This window comes from Parasteatoda tepidariorum, chromosome 2 (genome assembly GCF_982258835.1).
Source record: "Parasteatoda tepidariorum strain Cologne lab strain chromosome 2, Ptep-v5.0, whole genome shotgun sequence".
In the NCBI taxonomy this organism is placed as follows: domain Eukaryota; kingdom Metazoa; phylum Arthropoda; class Arachnida; order Araneae; family Theridiidae; genus Parasteatoda; species Parasteatoda tepidariorum.
In genome coordinates, this window is record NC_141756.1 from 95,919,185 (window position 1) to 95,942,948 (window position 23,764).

Consider the following 23,764-nt stretch of genomic DNA (forward strand, 5'->3'; position numbering starts at 1 on the left):
TGTTGTTTCCTCTTAATATATTGTGTAAAATATGTACAGGGAAAACACCGAATTTTTTTTTTTCCAGATTTGAGTGGCAACCCTGTTTTTTTTAAAAAATCATTACTGAGGAACATTTCATTAACATGTAATCATTTTATTCTTTAAAAAAAAATCTTTTAATATATTTTACATATTTATTGACTTCTAAGTGGATACCATTTTGTTTCGACTGAATATATATTCTGGAACACAACCCCTGTCAAGTGCCAGTGTCCAACAATGGAAAATTGTTAAAATTCCACTTTTAAAAAAATTTCATCTAATTTTTATTTTACTGTCTTAGGTTATGAAGTTATCAAATTTATGTTGGCATCTCTGCATTAATAGTCTCTGCATAATGATACATTAGTGAGTGTAGAGAGGGTGGTGTTACCCCTTGTATTCATCCTTAAACTCTAGAAACTAATTACTATTTCTTCCAACACTGCCAATAACTACATTGCACTACATTACATTGTACTACTGCATAACAACTTGTGGAAGTATTGTGTAAAGATAAGCATTTGTATTTTCTTTCCAGATTATCTTGTAAGGGACTTCCTTTTCATCTCACCAAAAATACATCAATTGAGACAAAATTACAGAAATTTTTTTAAAAAAAAATCTTGTATGAATCAGTAATGCTAACTTAGCAGAAAATAATTTTAAAAGTTGAAGTGTTTTTTGGTTACTATTCAATTACAGAGTGTTTACTTTGCCTAGATTTATATTATTATATATTATTTATTAGTTAATTATAATATTCATATTATAAAACAGCAGTAGTTTGCAAACAAAAAAAAAAAAAATTTCGAAGTTACCTTTTCAACAATTTATAGAATAGTAAAACTACTCTTTAAAAAAATATTTAACCATCTCTAGCATGCATGCGTAAAGTAAACTATTATGTTGGTTTATTTTATTAATTATAGTATTTCATTGATTTAATACAAATTTTTACTTAACACTTACTTAGAGGGTTGAACATTCTTTTAATAGATTATCAACCTCTGTCAATTCCATTAAGAGAAATATATTACCATAGCCAACACCTAACCTCTAAACATTAGCCAAGATGATTATTAACGTCAACTTCTATCATTTCACTATAATCCAATAAAACATTATTTTATAACTAACTTATCTCCGAAAAAAAATTATAGATATACTATAAAGAACAAATTGTTTTAATTGTTCACAAACTTTGAACAAATTGTTCTATTTTGTTTATTTCTTTCATTGAAAGCCTTTGAAATTTATTAAGCAGAGATTACAGCTTTAAATTGTGTCCCCCCCCCAACATATTTTAAGAAATTAAAATATTTAAAAGTTGAAACAAATTGTAACAAGCTAAAAAAAAAATTGCTTATTGCATTAGGTAACATTAAAAATTTAGTGAAATCTATTTAAATGTTTTTCTCTTCATAAAAAACATTTAAATGATATAAGTTAAAGAAAAAAAAAACATTGTTTTATTTGAATATTTTTATGAAGAAGACAAATAAGAATACCGCTACTGTAAGAGGTGAAAACAAAAAAAAAAGATTTAGGCAGAAAATGATTTGGTTTTCAAATTATCTCTTTTCAAGTGATTAATATTGAAGTTACTATGATTTTACATGTAAGCAATCAAATAAGTTGATTGAACTAATCTTGACTATTGACATAAATAATTATGAAATTAATTATTTCTACTTTTGACTTATCAGTTATTAACTTGAAATGTTTTTTTATGTCAGTTTTGTTTCAATAATCTAAATTAAACTTAATTCAAGCTGAATTTTAAAAAAATATCTCTCCTTGTAAAGCAACTACAAATAAATTAAAAATAATCTACTTTGGGGGTAAAAATTTTACTCAATTTCAAATTTTAGTAAGGAAATTGAGTTTTCTGTTTCTAAAAAATTTTAATTTAAAGAAAAGTTTCTTTAAAGTAATTCTCATTTGTGATGTTGTACAATCAAGTGAAGTTTAATTCTTCCTTTTGCTTGTAAAATCCTTACATATTTGAAACATATTTTTATAATTTAGGAAAAAATTCAAGTTAAATTTTTTATAACTTTACACAGTTCTATAGTTTTAAATTCAAGATTGTAAGTTTTAAATTCAAGATTCATTTTTATAAGAAATTGTAAAATAATTTGAAAAAGTGCCACACAACTAATGTATGCAGTTGCTCAGATTTGGTATAATATTTTTAAATTAAAACTCCCTTCAAACAGGGAGTGCAATTTCCTTAGTAAAAAATGAGCACTAAATTTGGGAATTCATATTGTTCAAAGTAAATGTTCATAGGTTCATAGTAAATGTAAAACAATTTAAATGGGCATATGTAACAAAATAATAGATTTTAGAGCTAATTTAGCAGCAAAATTTTACGCAATCACAAATATTAACAGAAAACAAGCAACTGCATTGTTAACTAAAATTTATGGCATTTGTGTCTTAACATTATACTGAATAAAGAATACTAAATGTTTGTAATTTTATTTTATTTATTTTAAAGAAACATGAATTTAATTAAAAACAGACAATAAAATTAACTATGAATTGATATTGCACAACCAGAATCAATGTTAATTTTCAAACAAAACAAAAAAAATTATAACTGGTGATCCTGACAAGTTATATAAATGGATATATTGTACAAATGAAGAATTTCAAAAAGCACTAAATTGGCTTATTAATTACCTATACTTTCAACAATAATAATACACCTCTAAAAAAAATTAAAAACAACCAACTTTCTGATAAAATTTTTTAACATTTGCAATGCTCAATAAAAATAATCACATTTATATAAAATAATATATTTCAAATTAAGTTTATCGTCAGTAATTTCTAAGATATAAAAATATGTAATGTAAATAAAGTACAAGTTTTCTAAATAAATATAATGTGAATATTTACAAACAAAAATTCAGAATATGTTCCAATAAAAAAAATGTATAAATTTTATAAAATAACAAATTTAAATTGCAATATGAAAAAAAAAATATTGAGATACAAATTAAGTTTTACATGCTTAGATTCAAAGCCAAATAATCCTAACAAATAATAAATGCAACTCTTACAAAATAAAGAATCATATGTAATAATATAAAGTTCAGGGGTCATTCCAGTATTTTTGTGTAAGTCCTGTTTTTGTAAAAATCACAAAAACCAGTGTTCTGGCAAGACTACTTGAGAACCGACCCATTTCGCTAAATTTGTAAAAAATCTAATAATTTAGTGAATTTATAATAACCAGATAATTGGTGCAAGGGTCCTGTTTTTGTGTTAAATACAAAGGCATTCAAGGAATTCTATTATGAAAATGTCAATAACTCGATTTCTAAAATTAATGTTGTGATTTTTTTTTCATTAAAAATATTGTGTCATTACAAAATATTTAAATATTTAAGAAAAGATCCATTTTTACAATGAAACATTTTGAGAAGGGTTTGCTTTAATGATAAAAAATTGTGTAAACTATCTGATAAGCATAAAATGGCCCCTGAAATTTTAACAGAATCTTGAAAAACATATTTTTTAAATCTATTGACCAAAAGATATGAATTTAGATTAATATACTCCAGCTAGCTCAATTTAGTTTTGAGATTGAAAGAAATGATACACTTTAGAAATTAGGATTGGCGGTTAGTGTCTTTGTCTCTCAAACGATTTCTATCTTTTCGTTTTTCTTCTTCTAAAAGCTTCAGAGCTCCTTCAGGAATGCTGCCTTCATCTAAAGCTCTCGCCCATTGGGTATACTGTAATAAGAACATATACATGCATAAATAAACGATGTAGCTAAAGTGACAGTCACAGGATTTTTTCATTAGACAGAGAAATAAAAAAGTTTTTTTTTTTATTTTAAATGGAGAGATTTTGCACTCCTCCATATTGGCCAGCATTGGAAAAATAACGGAGATTTTATTAACCCACCCAATTTTGCTTTGTAATTTTGAACCCAATCTAGAAGACAAGGGAACTGCTGGATCAAGTATTGGGAGAAATTTGCTTTGTGGAGGACTTTTTTATGGAACTAACCCACGTTTGAGTTATGTGGAGAGGAAATCCACGAAAACCTCCTATGGTTAGTCTAACAACAAAGGGACTCTAACCTGAGATCCATCTACCATTTAAGATATTTTTCAATCTAATTATGATCCAGAGATTGGGTACAATAGACCTCTAGTCGATGTGCCTTGCTCCTCGGAGCTGGCCAACCACTAAGTCTATAATACAACAAATGTATACCTTAAACATAAAAGTAAATTTTTTTAGCTTAACAAGAATGTTCCAAAAATACAATCCATTTCGAGAGTTGTTCTTTTACAAATTAATTTTTAAATAGCATTTAAATCAATAACAATCAGGATATTTTGATGGCAAAACTATAAATAGATAAATTGAAAAAAAAAAAAAAAACTGATTTTGATGTAAATATAAAAATTTTAGTTAATAATGTTGTTTAGCAATGACATTGGCGATATATTTTCCAAAGTAGAAAAAAAATTAATTATAGATGATACATTGTATTCCCTGTTACAAATACATTATTAATTTTGATTCTAAAATAAAAATTCAATTTTTTTAAACAAATCATGATTTTCAATCATTAAAGCTATTACAATTTAACAAAAATATTGATAAGATAATTTGTCATGATTTTAAGGATATTATAAGCAACAAGAAAGAAACTAGAATTTCTTTTATAACATTTTCGACATACAACCAATAAAGAGAAATATATACAGATGAAAAATTATTACAAAATTTTTTTTGCATAACCTTTTTATTTCCTATCAAAATGCATTTGTGCAAGGGAGATTTTTTTTTATACTAACTAAAATATAGTGCATTAAGAAGAAGGCTCCTTGCATGAAGTTTATATAAATTCTAAATGAAACAACTGCTGCTTAAAGCAGATAAAATTTTATTCTTCTGAGATGGGAAACTGAATTATTAACTACCTGACTAATTTATAAAGAGACATGCAGGGTTGCCAGCTACAACAATTTTTACAAAATACTTTATTGAGTGGTCGATAATTAAAAACTAATGCTTACAGTATTTTTGGTAAATTTGCAACCATTTTAAAAACCTCACCAAGACAGGGTTAAAACAAAGTGGCTTTTTACATAAGCTTTCGAATCATTTACAAGAAGTGGTGCAAAAAATAACTTTCAATCAAATTTATTAAAGAAAGAATAATACATTAAAGTATAAATTTAGCTACCACTAGAAGAAACTTTCCCAAACAGTGTTGAAAGTTGGCAGGTCTCGACATTAATCAATTATGCATCCTAAAATATTTAATATCTTTCTAAAATATTTATTACCTACCTCAAATGCTCAATGTCGATTCAATAATTTAATTAAAAATATCATTGTTTTCTAACAAACCCGCTAATAATTTAACATTTTTTAAAAATAAAATATACCAAAAAAGTCCATTACAAAAAAAAAAAACTAAAATAAATAAGTAATATTGAACCCGAAAGAACAGCCGCTAGAGTGAAATAAGATTAAAAGTTACGGACAATAGATAATTTTCAAAATTATGATTTAAAAAAAGTTCGAAGATTTTAAGACAAAAACGCAAACTAACACATTGAAGAAAAAAAAGAAATTATGCAGTATTCTTTACATTTGATTGAGAATACCTGGTCATTATTTTGTAGTAGTACAAGTCAGACTTAAGTGGTCTCTGGGCAGCGGCCACAGTCAATTTAGAGCCTTGAGACAATCAGATTTTTTTTCAGCAGGACATCTCGTACACACAGGAATAACATTTTTAAACATTAAATTTTTACATATGTTTTAAACTTAAGGAGAAAGAAATAGCAATGATATCATAGCATTAAACTACATTAACTATTAATACAAAATTATGTCAAAACATAGGTTAAATACATATTAAAAAAATTATTAGGTAAATAATCAAAGTAATAATTCATTTTGATACACAGCATATTGTTAAAACAATTATTAAAAAAATGAATAAGAAACATAATAATACACACAAACATAATAAGAAATATATATTTACCATTTCTAACTCTTTTCTGAGTTGTAATACAGCCCTTTCTCTGTCAGCCACCAACTCGTCAAGGTACTGATAACGAATCTTCTTTCGAGCTCTGCATTCTCGAGCACTTTGACGACTTCTCTCCAATTTGGCCTTCATATCGATTTTCGAAGATTTTCTTCCTGGCTTCCGCCCTTTTCTCACTTCTTTCCTTTCCTCCTTTTCTGGACTCACCTAATTAAAAATAATTTAAATATTAGTATCATTTCCAGGATAGCAAAAAGAAAGTCAATAGAAAAGTTATTTTATACTCACTCATATATGAAATTATTTAACATGGCAAATGGAATTGGATAAAAATTTTAAAAAATTAACTTTAAATGCTTGAAGCAATATAATGATAAATCATTTGAGTCAGTTTTACATCAAACTGTTCCTTGATATCGTTTCCAGATTAAAATGCTACAAGTTTCTGAAACTTTTACTATATAACAGCACTATGCCTGCATTTTAATTGTTGCGTTTTCCAACAAAAACGCACTTAAAAAATGATCTCCTGAACAATTTAAAAATTTTGTTTGCCCTTATATTGTTTACAAATTTTTAACCATACAATACTTTTACATAATCAATTAAACTATTTTCCAAGCGTCAGAAAAATCATTTCCATTTTACAGTAATACTAAAAAAAAAAGAGATGTCAAAATTTTTCTGTATTTTTTGTCTTCCTTTTTATTTCAAATAGCAGATACAAATCATAATATACTTTTAAAATATAAAACACTTCATTAAACAGCAAATCATATGCATAACAGGTTTGAAAAAAAAGAAAAAATTGAGTAATATAAAAATAATGAAATCAAGTATCAGACATTTTTGGATAGATATTGAAACCACCATGCTTAACAATCCCCCCTTAACAATCAATTATAGAGCTTCTATTGATAATAATTAATCTACTTTTGATATTTTTCTATATAAAATGTTACAGATAAACAGACTTTGACAGAATTAAAACAAAAATTTATAATAAACAAAATCTTAAATGCATATTCAAAATAACAAATAAACACAAATGAACAGAAAGCAAATAAATATAGTTACATTGTGTAGCTTTTCTTTTAATTATCTACAGTTTATGGGTAAAAAGTTTTACAGTGTAAATAATACTTTTAAAAAGTGGAAAGCTAAAAAAAAAAAAACTAACGTATTGCATTTACTATTCTTTAAATATTTTACAAAAAAAAATGACAATGTCCAAGATCGGAATATAAAATTTTTAATAAGAAAAATATAGATATATATATATCACAAGATAAGACGCAAAATTAAATGAAAAACTATCTTGACTTAGTTACGTGATAAAAACATTTCATATTAAAAATTAAAGAAATATGAATTATAAACAAATTTAAATCCTTTGTTAAAAAATATAAAATAGTAACATTTAAACAGGTATTTCAAAATATTTAAACAAATACAATAATCATATATAAAAAAATTTTTAAAAGACGTACTCAAAGCCCACCGGTCTTTTTCTCGCGCACGAAGTCACGACGGAGAAAACCAACTCAACTACGCATTTCGGTAGAAAGGACGCTTCCATATGCGAGCACACCCCTTGTTGCTATGCAATAATGAACTCGCCCAATTTAACCCTCATTAAAAGAATAAAAGTAAAAAAACATATGATAATAACTGATAATGAATGAGAGATGAAACTTTTTATAAATAAAAAAGTGAAACTCGATTTAACGGTCCATTTACTGTAATATTTAAAAACAAAAGTATTAAGGTCATGAAAAAAAAACAATAGATCTGTTAAAAAAATAATTAAATAGAAAAATATAAATATTTTAGTTACTTTATTCGATGAAAATAACTACAAAAAGTTTAAAAAATTAATAACGAAACTAGTTATTTGTCATGAAAAGTTGGCAACGATTATGAAATTACGGGTTACGACGAACGTGCTTGTTTCTTTTGATAGCTACGTCAAACGTAAATAACGTTATTAATTTCCTCGTCTCTCAGGGGTTTATTTTGCCAGAAAATTATAAAAGATGTTTAAAACTAACGCTAATCCGAATGATCACTCATACGATGAAACAACAGTGCGGATAATACAACAAGACATCGTTAAATCAGATTTACAGGCAAAAGCTTTGATACAAGACATACGTGAATGCACAGGATCTGTTGAAATATTAAATACTCTAAATAAAGAAATTTCAGAACAACTGAAATCTATGAGGAATTCTATCGAGGAACTTGAAAACTTAGCACGCGAACAAGATAAGGATACAGACAAGCATAATTTATTAAAAGAGGTTGAAAAATATCATAAATTATACGCCGCTAATCAATTTGCGTTGAGAAAAGCAAATTTATCCTGCCTCGCTCTCATCGATAAACAAAATAAAGAAGAACTGTTTGAAAGATCGGAACCTAGAAAACGTACTAGAGCGGACAAAGAAAGTTTAGCAAAACAATCATCTTCTATCACTGATAATTTAATGGCTATCAGCAACATGATGGCTAACCAAGTAAAACAAAGTGAAGAAGCTTTGCACACGCTGGTCAATTCCTCATCTATAGTGCAAGAAACTGGTGAAGAATTTAAAACCATGGGAAATTTTATTCACCAGTCAAAAAGTCTTCTGCAGAAATATGGTCGAAGAGAAGTGACAGATCGGGTTTTGATTATACTAGCCACAATATTTTTTTTTGCTTGTGTATTTTATGTGGTACAAAAGAGATTATTTTGACGCAAAAACAACTAATAATTTTCTCCAAGCTACCTGTGATTAAATAATTTAATTCTTTCCTGCAGTGTGGTAAAGGATTAATATTTTTTTTTTTTAGACATCTACACAATGTGCTATTTTTCAACCTGTGTGAAATTAGTTCAACATTCCTTAGGTGTAGTAGAATGGTGGACAGATAAAGTATTTATATTTTCATTCTGTAAAAAGGGTATGTGATAATGAAGCAGTTGTAAAGATTTCCTCTAGTTCTCTTAATCACTGTTTGTTTTAATTAGAGTTAGCCTTTTCTATCTGTTTAATAAATTGTGGCTTTTGTAAACATTCTTGAAATTTTTATTTAAATTTTTATTTAAATATAAAATAATTCTATTTATAACATTTTAGAAAACATTATTTTATAATATAGGAGAAAAGTAATATATTTTACTCAGAAACCTTTGAGTTATATTTTAATGCAAAATTAATAATTTTACCTCAAGAGGATTAAACTAGTGATCATACCTAAATAGTTGATAGAGTTTAATTAATAAAAAAATTCAGTACACACTTTTTGCACTGGGTTTCTACCTCATTTATTTATTGGTATTGCCTATAATATTTAGGGAATATGTGCAATTTTCGGTAAATTTATGGGTTAACCAAGATGAAATCCAATTAAAATTTTATAAAAAATGAAAGCATTACTTATTTGTTTTAAATGAGGGAGCATATAAAAACCTTATGGATGGTGTTTAATATAAACAAAAAAAACAACAATCTCGAGCTCTCAACCTGTTCTGCTTCCAGTTAGAAAGTATACAGTTGCTTATTCTGCAAGGCGATATTTTCAAACAGATAATTTTGTTTTTAATAAAAGAAATAAATTATATAATTTCTGATTTTGTAACTATATATTGCTGTATTTCTTAAGGTAAAGAAATTCTGGAGAGTTAGAAGTGATAATTTGTTTTAGTTATTTGTAAAGGTATTGTTTAAAAAGGTGACATGATTGCTAAATTTAGAAAGAATTCACATTTTGGCCTCTTTTTACATGTTTATTACAGTTTGTTCTTGCTGCAAGCTCTGCAACATCATAGCTGTCAGTATTAGCATATTGTTCAAGCAGCGAGATTAAGTTTATTTTACAAATTGTCATTTAGGTTTAAATTTTGAAATTGGTATATTGTTGACAAGGTAAGAAGTTTTTAAAACGATTCTTTCTTTCAAATGGCAATTTTTATGTCTTGAAACGACAGGTCTTCAAATGTCGAATTTTTTTTTAAACACAAATAATAAATCAGGTAACAAATACTTGTACACAAAAAATACTACTCAAGGTAGTTTCAAAACACAACGATCACGTTGTGAGCTAAATGGGTTTAAAATGCACCCCGAAAGAATAGGCAGTAAAGAGCTTGCAGTATAACCTAGTTTAGAAAACATCCATTACCACAATAAAAAGGTGCCTATTACCATGATTACTTAAGCATCAATAATAGTTTTGCAATTCTATTACACAACTTCAAAAGTGGATAAATGTCAACCAATAAAACATTAAAGAAAAAAATACTTCACAGTAACTGTTAGATTAAAATAGTTATTTGAATGAAACAACTTTAAATTAATTTGTGTGCACAAAGTACAAAATGTTTTTCGCTTTTTTTTATAAACACTTCCATTGTGCTGGTTTTCTAAAAAAATTAGCCAGACTTTAATAAAAACAGTTGAATTATTTACACCCAGTGACTTTAGATTGGCAACTTAATGGCCTACAAATGGAAAGGTACCATTTTTTTTATTGCACTTCGAGAGAAAACAACATTTTTCTATATTGTACTTCAAGACAAAATTACATTTTTTTCTACTATTATTTTTTAAGAATTAAAAATTTTTAAAAAGTATACAAAACACTGGAGAAAAAAAATCAAACTGTGGCTTCTGGCTAAGTTGCCATATTTTTTCATTTATTTACAGAATGTCAATATCATTATCAAATTATAATTCCGACTAATGCATTGTTTTCAAATAGCAGATTACTTTCTTATATTCTGTTTAGTATTTTAACATTCTAAAAGTATGACTGATAAATTTTTACCTTAATGATTTTATACTTAGCAGACTAGCTTCCTTCTATGTTTTAACTTCCTACTAAATTACACCATTTTACATTAATTGCACCATTTTTTTTAAATAAAATCTTATGGTACAAATTGAAAAATGTGGGGGGGGGGAGGGGAATTATCTTTCTGTTTTATGAATGTAATAAATAGACAAGATTCTATACAGAGGAGATTAAACTATAAATTAGAGAAGTACAAATTTAATATCTATCAAACTTGCAAAAAAAAAAAAAATTCCTTTAACTAAAATTACATAATTTATTAATTTTATTTACATTTAAGTTATGTGATCTATACCTCACTGAATAAAATCATGTTTGATATGAAATATCCTTAATGGATACCATTACTATTCTGTATCTAGTAAGAACTAATAGTGAAATTAAACAACCATTTTACATTAGGCATAGTTGACAGATTCGCAGCAAGGTTATGGTAAACTGAGCTGATCTATAGTCAATACTAAAAGAACAAACCAGCAGATCTTAGTTAAGTTGGTAATACAGTGGAGCATCGTTTATACGACGATCACTTATACGACGTTTTAGTGTGTTCCCAAATCATTCCTATTCATTTTAATGTAAAATTATATCGTTTATACTACGCACAGAATCGGTTATACATCGGTTTTTAGATTTCGTTCACGTTTATTTAATTTTTTTTATTTTTTCTTGTGTATTTTAAAAAAGGGTGGAATTTGCCAACATGAATGATGCAGAAAAGGGTGCCAACAAGAATGCTTGGATGACGAACGTAATTATTACTAGATGACTGAAAAAAACTAGACAATATTATGAAGAGGCAAAAACGAAACATTGCTGTTCATCGACCAATGTCCAGCGCACCCATCGAAACTAATTATTTTGGAAAATGTAAAAGCTCTCTTTTTTCCTGCAAATTGCACAAGTGCGCTTCAGCCATTAGATTTGGCCGTGATTAGAAATCTAAAATTGCATCATAGAAAGCAGTAAGTTCAACTCGATATTCAAAGCATTGTAGAGACTAATAGCAAGAAAATATAATTAAAGGTAACATACATTCAAATTGCACACTGCAATTTTTCTTCTTTGGTTATTTGTTTGTTTTGCTTTGTCTAATTTAGAAATTTATGTAAATCAACACGTTAAACATTAAAATGAACTGAAAACAGAGTTAGATTCAGTTTTAAAAGTAAAAATCGATTATACGACGTTTTTCGGTGGTCCCTTCGACGTCGTATAAACGATGTTCCACTGTATATAGCAAGCTTTCTTGTTTACTCCCTTTATCACTTCTCGCAGAACAGAGAATAATTTTTTTTTAAATCAAATTTCACAAAAGAAAATTTAACATCATGCCTACGTTTAATATTGACTTTAATTCTTATTACTTAAAAAAATTATTTGTGTGTGTGTTTTTTTTTTGATGAATACAATTATGATGTGCAACTAAATAAAAGAATTAGGAGTGTCATAATTTCAAAATGATTAAAATTTCTTAAATTTAAATAGATAAAAGCAAATACTTAGTAGTGATTATGTAGATTTAAACAATGAGTAAAGCAAAAATATAAATTATGAAAATATTGTAGTGTTAATAATATGAAAAAAGAATGATTTTTAAGTATTGATTTGCATTCAACAATAATGATTTTTTTTTATTAAGTTTATAATGATACTCATTTATACAATTTCAACCCTTTTTGTTTTAATAATATGAAAGAATTTTGAAATGGTAACAAATTTCATTTACCTTCACTAAAAAATAAAATTTGTTTTTATTTCCATTTCAGAAAAATTATTGTAAAAATATCTGAATACAAAGATCAAGAATAATTTTTATTATGAAAACCACTTTATTTGGTTTGTTCTTTCGATTCTAGAAGAATGTTGATAGCTTCTCGGAAGTATTGTAAACAAAGAGCTGAGTATTAGTTCATTAGCAACACTCTTTTAAAATCGCTTTTCAAAAGTATGTAAAACTTCAAATTTAATAGAAAGGAATTCTGATGATCATTAAATACTGTAAGAACCTTTGAAATAAGTCAATATTCCAAATTTCTGGTATTTCAGATTAGGCTTACCTTTACATCAAAACAATATCACATGACCCCCAGTTCCATTATTCAAATAAATAAACAAATATGAAAAAACTGTAGACTTCCCTCTTACCTTATCTTTCACCCCATACTCGCGATGTTTATTTTCCATAGATTGCATAGTAAATTAACGACTGTTATATCTGACCGTAGGTTCCTTATTTAACAACATACCAGCGTGTGATTGTTTACCTCTGCAAAACTGCCATAAAATCCAGCAGGATGACGCAACCTATGACGTCAGAGCTGCTGTTTGTTTTGATTGCTTTTGCTGAATTATTTAGATCTTATCTACTGACTTAAAATAATACGATTTTCTTTTTAAAAAATTATGTTACCCAAAGTTTTAATTTATAAAGTCAGTTTGAAATTTAAATTAATTTATTAATATTTATCAAGTGCGGAGCTTAAAAAAGTATACCCGTGTTTCCCATTATCTCCAGCAGACAGTTTTTCCCATTATTCCCTCTATATTAGAACACTATTGGCTGCTTTTGTCTGACGTCATCATCGAAGGGAAATTTTCGGAGATTTTCCAGAAATATTTTTATTTAAGTAATTTTACTTTTGTAAATGTGAGTTGGCAACAATCCTGAAAAAATATTTGACGTAACCTAGGCTGATTAATTTACAAAATTTTAATATTTTGATTTACGATGAAACTTTATTGACTGACACGTTGACATATTGGTTATGCTCTTAGTATATTATTTATGAGATTATGCGGAAATATCTTATGATTTGGTGATTCCTAAATTATTGCCTCTGACTTTCTAGACAAAAGTTTTATTTTATATCGAAATGGATATATTATATCACAGAACTCATGCCCTTATGGAAGAAGTCCACCGGCATTTCGGCCGTCTTCAACGCTGTCCGCAAGATGAGTGTCACTTAATTGAACAAGAGATACAATCCCTTTTAGCCACTATCAATGATAATTGTTCTAAATTAGATATATTAGTCAATAAAGAGCTGCCACATCGGCGGGTGTCAGCCAGGGTTCAGGCTGATCAATTGAAATATGATTGTCGTCATTATCAAACCTCCTTACAGAATGCCATTCACAGACGAATGGTACAGGAACAGGAAGCTCGTGAAAGAGAAGAACTTCTTACTAAAAAGTTCTCTACGAATGAAGAGAATACGGCTATAATGATAGATCATTCCTTGCAGCATAACTCAAGTTTGCAGAATGCTCATAGAGGAATGGATGAGCTATTAGGATCTGGTTCCAGTGTTTTGCAGAACTTGCGCGAGCAAAAGGTGTCTTTAAAAGGTGCTCACAAGAAAATTTTAGACATAGCAAATACGTTAGGTATGTCTAACACAGTTATGAGGCTGATAGAGAAGCGCGCCTATCAAGATAAATATGTTTTGTTTGGTGGAATGTTTGTGACGTGTGTCATCATGTTTTTAGTCGTTAAATACTTGACTTGAAAATATTTTATATGCTCTTAATTCTGTTAAAAGGACTAAGTGTTTATGTGTATATTTTGATCACATTCTCAAAAACTTGCTAAGCTTTCTTAAAAGTTCTCTATGAATGAAGAGAAGTACCAATAGTGAAAAATATTCTGTTGCATAATTTTTTTGCACGTATATGTATTTTATTTAGTTCTTATAACATTAATTTTAATAAAGTGATATTTATTCATTGGTTTTTTTTTCCGTCCTGTATTATTGTAAAATTTAATGTGCTTTACAGTGCATGTTTAGCATACGTTTATCATTTAAATGTTTTTGCTTAATTTGTGACCTTATGTACATGAATAATTATACAGAATAGGTGATAAGTTATCAACTTTTTTGCATTTTTATATCCTTTGCATTATGAGTAAAACCAAGTACCTACTTGTCCAAATAACAAAATGGTAAATTGCCTATGCTATGAAAAGTAAATAAACTTAATTTCTAATCAAAGCTTTACACTGGAGTAAGCAACATAATATAATGATAATCTGATTCTTATCAATTTCAAGTGCATGAATCACCCATTACCTTTGTTAGTATGTTAAGTGTCCTGCAGTAGCTCATTATGGCCAAGGAGACTCAGAATTTGAACACTGTGGTGCACCATCCAGCTTTATTTCTTAGCCAGTTGATATCTATCAATTTGAAGCTGTCTTAGTACTTCTTACAACAGTTAATTAAGCATTACTGGTATAATTGATTAGCTAGTGTTTAGTGTAAGTCACCTCAATTTATTGAATATTATTTAGGAAATTAATGATGCATATGTGCAAAGCAAATGTTTTAAATAACTGTTTTATACAACTTTTATGGACCTAAAAAAGCACTGAGATTTTTTTTATATAGAAAATTGCAGGAAAATCTTTTATATATATTTATAAACTACATATTTAATGACGCCCGGTGGCGGAGAGGTAGCACCTCGCGCTGTCGGGCCACAGGTCCCTGGTTCGATCCTCGGGCCGGGCAAGGCTGACTCAGCCTTTCATCCCTTCAGTGGGTTGATAAATGAGTACCAAGCATGCTTGGGAACTAAACACTGGGGCTTCCGCGTTCGGCTAACCACCTGACCGGAACATCTGCCCCTGCACCCCAGAGCCCAAGGTAAAAAAAACTGAGATGGGCACAGTAGGCCTTGGCCCGCAAGGGCTGTCGCGCTGCTGAGTTTAGTTTACATATTTAATAGTTTCTTCAAAATTTCTACAAAATATTTTAAAAAATTATTTTATTTAAAAGGGGGCCTTGTATGGTTTTGACACTTTACAGATGATTGTGAATATTAGAGCTCTTCATAGGGCCTTACAGGTATGTATTGCTTTATTTTTTCTGTGCATCACAAGGTTTTTCCTATCAAGTGGTGGAAAGTGTTAGGAGTGTAAACCTAATAGGAAGAAATTGAGGAAGTGATATAAGACTAAAAGCGTTTGAGATTATACAACTAACTTGAATGTCTTTGTTAATTGGAAAAACATTCATTTATCAGTAGCTATATCTAAAATTATGAATGTACAGTACAGAACCCGTTATCCGGAAATCAAAAAACCAGAACGAAATTCAATAAATTTTCCCACCATTTTTAAAAAAAGAATTTTTTTTCTTCACAAGATTTTAGGATTTTTCTTTATTTTTTGAAAGATGTTTACCATACCATCGTTTTAGAAATAATCATTACTGTATTACTTCGGTTTTTCTTCTTTTTAAGATTATTTCCAAATATTTTTTTTTAGTTGGGTTTAACAATAAAAAAATGGCTTTTTTTAGCGGTTTAGAAAACCGGAAAAATCAGTTATCCGGAATAGCAATGGTCCCGATCATTCCGGATAATCGGTTCCCTACTGTATATTAAGCTTTTTCTTGCTATATTGAAAAAATGTATTTTAAAGTTTAACTGAATACAAATAGTAATTATAGATTATTTATATATCAGTGCAATTATTCTAAAAACAATTTATGGCGTTAAACTTAGTTATTAGTGTATATTTCCTGAAAAAGTAGAACTCAGGTAGGCGGACAATTTTTTCAGTCCAAAAGATGTCCGCCTAGTCAAGGTTTTACCATAAATCTCTTTTTATTTATCCTTTTTCAGTGAAGGTTGCATCACTAAGTATTAAAATTTGTTATGTAATTCAGTGTTTTCACTACAGCGCAAGAATCTCGCATATTTTTTTCTTTTCTCGCATTAAAAAATGATTACCGCGAGAAATTTGCGCATTCTATGAATCAATTTCAAAATTCGCGAATTTTGGAAAAAGCTTCGAATTATGCCATTTAGAATAAAACCCATTTCACTTTTCTTCCTGGATCTTTCATTATTTTCAACATCTGCCCCATTATCTAGCTTCCCTATTTACCAGTATTGTTCAGAACCTTTTCGAACAACAGAACCCTTTTCAGAACACATTTATTTGCAACCACGTGTTTACCGAAGGTAAGGTTTCTTCGTGTAAGATGTTCAAATTTTTTATGCACTTGTGTAAGATGGACAAATACCTTAAAGGCAAAATCTTCTATGATGATGCACCAAAAATATACAATGCTTTAAAAAATAGAAGACGTTAAAAATGTATTATAATTAAAGAAATGATTTTTTTTTCAAGAGTTTTTAGAAATCTCACTTAACTTTTTGAAACCTCACCCTGTTTTTGAGAAAGGGTGAGAAATTCTCACCCATTTTTTTTCTATGATGAAAACACTGCTAATTAAATTACTTTTTTCATATTTGGGACTCAAAAATGCCTTAATGGAAGAAAAAAAATTTCATAGGTATTTACTTTTACTTAAAATATAAAATGTTTCTTTTAACCAACACTCTTAATTTTAAAAAGAAAGCTCAATGTTCAGCTATTAAGATTTTTATCTAATTTTTTTAATATTAAAATAAAGGTATCTTATTTCTCCAAGAAAAATTTGAATAATGAAATAATTCTGTTAGCACTTTTTCTATAGATATGTATTGAACCCTTATAGAGCTTTGCAGAAGCTTTCCTTAATATTTTCAAAGATAATTTAAGGAACATTTAAAATGCATGGTTTGCTTCTAACTTTAAAACAATGTAAAGCTAGAAACGAAAATGTTCAAATGCAAACACCTTTGCCAAGCTGGAAAAAAATTGTTCACTGAAATCCTAATGCATCGTAATGGAACTCAATTGGAAAATGAAGCTTTTCTTTTGATTATTTAGAAAAAAAATGCAAACATTTTTTTCACTTTTAGAATTTCCTATAGTCTGAATTTTCAGTTCTCAAATTAAGCAACGTTTCCAATAAGTTTGGACTCTTGGAGTACAAAACAAATCTAAATTCTGTAGTTGCACTACAAATTTAGTTCCCGAAACCAATATCTTATCTTCCATTTAAGGCTTGGTTTCTTAGGACAGGACGTCGTCAGCTGGAAATCAGCGCTAACCTCTGATTGGTCCATTTGTGAGTTTGATAGTATGCGTCATCGAACGCTCATCTTGAACTACAATTGCCGTCCAACTCAACTGCAGTTGGATTACAGCGTGACGTTAACCACAGAAGCAATGGCGGACAACATCCAACAGCACGTTGAAATCAGCCAAGATTTTGATTTTGACATTAAACATAGCTTCTTCATTAAACATAGCACTCTTCATTTAACTCAGCTATAATGTGTTTTTTCTTGGACAAAGTCATTATTTGTTCTCTAAAACACTGGTCGACAATAACAAAATCAATACAAATTCAAAATAAATATTTGTTTACGTAATTAACGCATGCGCAATGAGAGATAATGTCTGCGTAGGACCGACTGCTCACGCTGAGCTAACAAAAAAGTATTTTTTTGGTGTCAGCTCTACGTCAACTTTCCGCTGACGCCCAGATAAGGCGCTAGTTCTAAGAAACCAGGCCTTGAGCTAACAAACCAGTATTTTGTTGGCGTCAGCGGGACGTTAACGTCCCGCTGACGCTGAGATAAGGCACTTGTCCTAAGAAACCAGACCTTTATGTTTGAGAAATCCTTTTACTGTGATATAGATTTGTAAAAATCATTTTGCACGACATGTAGGACAGGTTTCAGAGTGTGTCAAATTTTCTTAACTAGGGTGTAAACATAGCTATTGTATGTAGTCTTCTTTACAAAAATGCTAGATCGAATTTTTTTTTTTTTGGTAGTTTGCTTTTATTGCTCACTTTTAGAATATTTCAGCATAGGTAATTTTTGAAATTTAAAGTCTAAATCAGAGGTCGCCAAAGTGGTCTATATAGACCCCCAGGGGTCTATTTAACAAAAGTGGGGGTCAATCTGAGCTTGGGGGTCGATCCGAATCGGAAGGGTCGAAGAAAAAAACAGTTCTTAAAACGTAAATCCTAAATATCTAATTGAGTATGTAAAATTTGTAATTTTTTTTTTTTTATAATTGACTTAATATCAGTTTCTTTATAGAACATAAATTAATAAACGCATCATCAAAAACGTGGACATCAACCTGCAAGATGAGTTTGCTGAGATTTTATCGGATCTTGAAGCAAAGACGCTTTTTAAAAATTTAACAATAAGTAAATTTTGAAGAAATATAATGCAAAAATATGTAGAACTTCATGAAATAGCTCAGCCTTTTTATGCTAGCTTTTCCAAGTTCCTATATGGTTGAAGCCGGTTTCAGTCACGTAAATTCAATCTTAACTAAATACAGAAATAAATTAAATGTGGAGTTACGAGGGGATTTAAAATTAAAATTGACCAATTTTGAACCCAATATAGCGAACCTTGCAAAAAAACACCAGGCACACTCATCTCATTGGTTAAGAAGCAATAAATCTGTAGTTGCTTATTACTTCCACTTATTTATAATTACTTATTATTTAATAAATATTAAGGTATTTATATTTCAACAGTAATATATTTTTCATAAAACTATTGTTACACAATGTACTATTACTTTAATAAATGTTTAAATCTTAAAATAAATGTACAAACACAGTATCTAATAGAGTTTTATCTTAATTAACAGAAAATTACTTTTATGGGGGTCGATAGAGATTTCAAAAAATTATATAGGGGTCGCTGATGAAAAAAGTTTGGCGACCCATGGTCTAAATAGTTTCTGTCTAAAAACTAACTATAAAAATAAATGAAAAATTTATTAAATTTTGGAATTAAAAAACTATGTTTAAACATAGTTTTTTAATTCCAAAATTTAATAATTTATTCATCCATGCAACATAAAGTGAAATAAAAAAAAATTCTGCAATCCAATGCAGAACCCCACAAATGGAAAACTAAAAAAAGCTATTATTCATCACAAAACAAATTATTTTTCAAAGATTGTGACATTAATGCACAAATTAAGCATACATTTGAATATTCTTACTTCATCAAAACTTAAATTCCTATATTTAACCTAAAACTTTACAAAAATCAAAATTTATAATTTAAAAAAATAATAATTCGATGGAATTAACACTACTACCGATGGAATGTACACTAATTTTTCCCTCTTTAAAAGGGTTCCCACTCAATTTTCAAAAAAAATTCAAGGATCTACTCAGTAGTTAGAATGCTAAAGTGCATGTCAAGCAGATTTTATAATTACATTGAAGCAGAAATTATATATTTTTAAAGCACAACGCTTAGTTGTTAAAGAAAGAGCATATACAGTCGAACCCCGCTATAGTGAACCGTCTGCGGACTCAGTAATGTGTCCACTATAACCGATAGTTCACTATATCCAAATTTTTTGAAGAATATTTTTTGCATAAGACAGTTGAATGATTGAAAATTGGCTTTGCAATTTTGCATAAGTTATTTAAAAAATTATTAATTAATTAACAGATAATAAAGCAAAAATTGATGGAAAAAGTAATTACGTCGCTAAATATTAGTTTTATTTTCACTTTTTATGAAAAAAATTTTTGATTGAACACAATTTGATTTTAAATTGAGTTCATCAATTTTCTTATCGACTGTGTGCAAAGAATGCAAGATTTTTACATTTTGAACAAGATTTCGAGCCATCTTGACAAAGCATCTTCTACGTTTTCTCTTTCAGCTCCACGCAGTTTTTTCGATGAAACCATGTTTTTGTCGTATGCCGCAAGAATTGCACTTCGATTTTTCCAAATGTAGATTTTGACAAGGAAAATTCCTTACACAGTGTCGATTGATTGGTTCCATCATCAATACGCTTTACAATTTTAACTTTGTCCTCAATCGAAAACGCTTTTCTCTTTAGAGAATTTGCCGTTTTCACTGCTTTTGAAATAAAAATCTTGTCTCAAATAGATAATGTAAGAATATGAAGAGAGCAGCTGTAGAATGAGTTAAATTGTTCCCCTTCTTGATTGTCAAGGGGTGATTTGTAAAGAATATGGTTTGAACAGATAAAAAAATTCCAAAAATTCAGCAGGTGTCCAAGTTAACTAGTTGTAGAGCAAGCTTGGGGAAAAGAGATAAAGCGAGGCTTGTCAGGGAGGGGGGAGAATAAGATAAATGATCTGTTTGACATTTATTACAGTATAGTTAAAAGTGATAAGCATTAAGGAGAGTAATATGACACATTTTATAGGAATGCATTCATTTTCAGTCCCAACACCTACAAGTTTAAAGGTGGAGGACTGAAAAAGATATTTAAAGAAATGAAATTTGAATCCACTATAACCGAGTTTCCAAGTTCTAAGCTGTTCACTATAAGCGTTAAAAATAACATTATTTAAATAGGAATACGGACGGGACCGCTAAAAAAGTTCACTACATCCGAGTGTTCACTATATCCCAGGTTCACTATAGCGGGGTTCGACTTATTAAGTTTATCAATTTTACATTGTTTAACAATTGTAACATTTTTTAATATCTGCAGCGCACAGCTATCAATGTAAATAGTTTGATAGATACATTGTTGGTTTAGATCAGACTATCAAAAAACATTAGCATACTAGCCAATTTTAAAAACTGTCACCAGTAAAACTTTTCATGAATTTGATGAAGCATCTTAGAAATAATAAAAAAATAATTATGACATCAAACAAGCATTATGATAAATAATTGAATTTATGTAATTGCAAAGTTATTAAATTATGAACTCTTCTTTTTAATTAGTTAAATCAAACTTTAATTTATATTAACTTTAATTTACATTACTAGATAAAAAAATTTAAAACGTATCTATTTAACTAACATATCTGTTTCAATTTTGATAATACAATATCTTTGTATTACCTCAAAATAACAGTAACGTATTTTGAACATAATAAAATCTTTTGTAGTACAATATTTTATAGATAACAAATTAAGATTTATCAAAATTTATTTTCTTTAAAATAAATTAAAAGTCTTAAAGTCAAAGTGTGATTTGTTAAACTTTATGAATACGATTCACTAAGCGTAACCGCAATTTGTTATACGTGAATCAAGATTATATTAAATGTGAAGCAAGCCTTGAAGATCACAAATTATGTATGACTTGCAAATTGAAGCGCAACATGTTTCGTAATTCAAGAGGCAATTTAAATTAAAATCGCTATGGGTGATTCATAAATTATTTTGATAAGAATCGCAAAAATTTATTCTTTAATCCTGATTATACTAGTTGTGATGTGTGATTAATGTCTTTCGGGTTTTTTTTATTATTATTTTGAAAATTACTCCGAGAACTATCAAAAAAATTTTAAGGGCTCTGATTTTTTCCAACAAAATTCAAGGACTTAAGGTTTTTTAAACACCATGGCAGCACTGTTTAAAAGAGTTGGTTTGTGTGTTTTGTAAATGAAACAAAAACTCAAGATAAAAAGAAAATGTTTTATATTTTTTGAAAAAATATGGAGCAATGAAAAGAATACATTTTACACTTTGTCCTTCTGTTAAAAAAATTACAGCAATAAATAAAATGGATAATAAAAACAGATTAAAGGCAAATTATAATGAAGAAAATTTCTAGTATAATTAATATCACTGATTTGATATTATTTAAACACATATTTTTGTGAAACAATTTACTATATAGACTTCACTACCATAAATTTGAATATAAACTTTGGTAACAGAACAAAAAGAAATTATTGAAAGACTTCAAACCTCAAAATATTTCAATTATTAAAAGCATCTAATAAATGAGTAATGAATAATTCAACCTAAATTTAATTAATTTAACAATGCATGATAATTTACTTATCTATCACAACTCAAACACTTCGAGTAAAACATCACATAATTACTATTCAAAAAGAGCCTCTTTCTTCATTATAAACCTTAAACCAGGTACAGAAAGTATTAATATACATAAGACTGTAATGTCCAAACTAACCCACTAAATTAAAAACAATTCAAAAATTCTACCATTAAATATAAGATTTCATCACTAATTCTACTGTATATAAAAAAATTTAAAAGATTTACGAAAAATTTTGCAAGAACTAATTTGATCTAAGTGTGATTTGATTTTAAATGACAAATATATACAGCGTTGTTGAATAATTTACAGGGGAAAAAAAATATTAAAATAAGACTCTTAGAAAAGTGAAAAAGAAGCTCAAAATATAATATCACAATAAAGATAATAACAGATTAGAGTTTTTTAAAAAAAAAAAGAAAAGAAAACATTTTCTAATTTAGTGAATAGTAAAATAATCACTACAAAATAAGTTCTAAGTTTTGCATTAAAAATAAAATAAATATCTGATTTGAATTAAGTGATCTGTTCTATTTATTCAGTGCAACTGATTATTCATTAGATTAGTGCAAATTTATTCTTTGCTCCCAGCTCATTTCGTGAAAACTGACATTTATTTATTGAGTTAACTTCATAGTTTTAGCTGCTTCTCCAATTCTTGGGCAATAGCTTCTAAGAAATCCATGGTATACAAATAGTCAGATTCTTTCACACTAAAAAAAAAGAAATGTATAAAATTCAGAATCATAAAATGAAATTAACTAACAACACACAACATCTCAAACAAGTTTTTAAAAAATTTTCAGTAATGTATTTTTTATTTATTTATTAAAATAATATAATAAAACTACTTTTTTTCTATAGTCAAAACTTAATGTGATGAAGTGTTCTTTTTTATATACAATTTTATTTAAAATGTAATAAATTAAAATAATAACATTTAGTTCAAACTGAAAAAAAAATTTTTTTAAATACCTAGAAATGTACATTTTAACCATAAATTACTCAAAATTTGTAATGATAGCAATTTTAACAATGAAATCATATCCTTTATTAAAAATAATTTTTGGATAACCCCTAAGATTTGCTTAATTTTTGTTTTTGGTGACTAAAGATAAAATTAATAATGTTAATTAAACAGTAAAATATTTCAATTTTAAAACATTAAATGCCATGAACAT

General features: G+C 28.0%; 4 protein-coding genes across 4 annotated transcripts in view; 2 read left to right on the top strand and 2 right to left on the bottom strand.

The window, feature by feature from the left end:
• Positions 1-2,496: 2,496 nt before the first annotated feature.
• On the bottom strand, positions 2,497-13,213 carry REPTOR-BP (REPTOR-binding partner). The gene is made up of 3 exons (XM_016069323.4): positions 13,055-13,213; positions 6,059-6,271; positions 2,497-3,773 (listed from the first exon to the last, which is right to left on the bottom strand). Exons 1-3 carry the CDS (start codon positions 13,100-13,102, stop codon positions 3,648-3,650), a joined length of 387 nt encoding a protein of 128 aa, XP_015924809.1. The 5' UTR covers positions 13,103-13,213; the 3' UTR covers positions 2,497-3,647.
• Positions 7,660-9,126, top strand: Sec20 (vesicle transport protein Sec20). Its single transcript, XM_016069320.4, has one exon. The coding sequence runs from the start codon at positions 8,101-8,103 to the stop codon at positions 8,803-8,805; it is 705 nt and encodes a 234-aa protein (XP_015924806.1). The 5' UTR covers positions 7,660-8,100; the 3' UTR covers positions 8,806-9,126.
• Positions 13,214-13,410: 197 nt separating the features above from the next.
• Membrin (golgi SNAP receptor complex member 2) lies at positions 13,411-14,641 on the top strand. Its single transcript, XM_016069322.4, has one exon. It carries the CDS (start codon positions 13,783-13,785, stop codon positions 14,419-14,421), a length of 639 nt encoding a protein of 212 aa, XP_015924808.1. The 5' UTR covers positions 13,411-13,782; the 3' UTR covers positions 14,422-14,641.
• A 7,558-nt stretch (positions 14,642-22,199) lies between these two features.
• Positions 22,200-23,764, bottom strand: part of LOC107452752 (isocitrate dehydrogenase [NADP], mitochondrial) — a 30,837-nt gene continuing 29,272 nt past the window's right edge. The window contains exon 10 of the mRNA XM_043044987.3: positions 22,200-23,296. Coding sequence (XP_042900921.2) covers positions 23,215-23,296 — 82 coding nt within the window. The 3' untranslated portion in view covers positions 22,200-23,214. The remainder of the gene's footprint in view (positions 23,297-23,764) is intronic.

Coding starts and splice junctions, on each gene's coding strand:
- Sec20 (XM_016069320.4), top strand. CDS start 8,101: ATGTTTAAAACTAACGCTAATCCGAATGATCACTCATACGATGAAACA.
- REPTOR-BP (XM_016069323.4), bottom strand. CDS start 13,102: ATGCAATCTATGGAAAATAAACATCGCGAGTATGGGGTGAAAGATAAG. Junction 6,272..13,054: donor AGTATGGGGTGAAAGATAAG/GTAAGAGGGAAG, acceptor ATTTTTAATTAG/GTGAGTCCAGAAAAGGAGGA. Junction 3,774..6,058: donor TCAGAAAAGAGTTAGAAATG/GTAAATATATAT, acceptor TTCTTATTACAG/TATACCCAATGGGCGAGAGC.
- Membrin (XM_016069322.4), top strand. CDS start 13,783: ATGGATATATTATATCACAGAACTCATGCCCTTATGGAAGAAGTCCAC.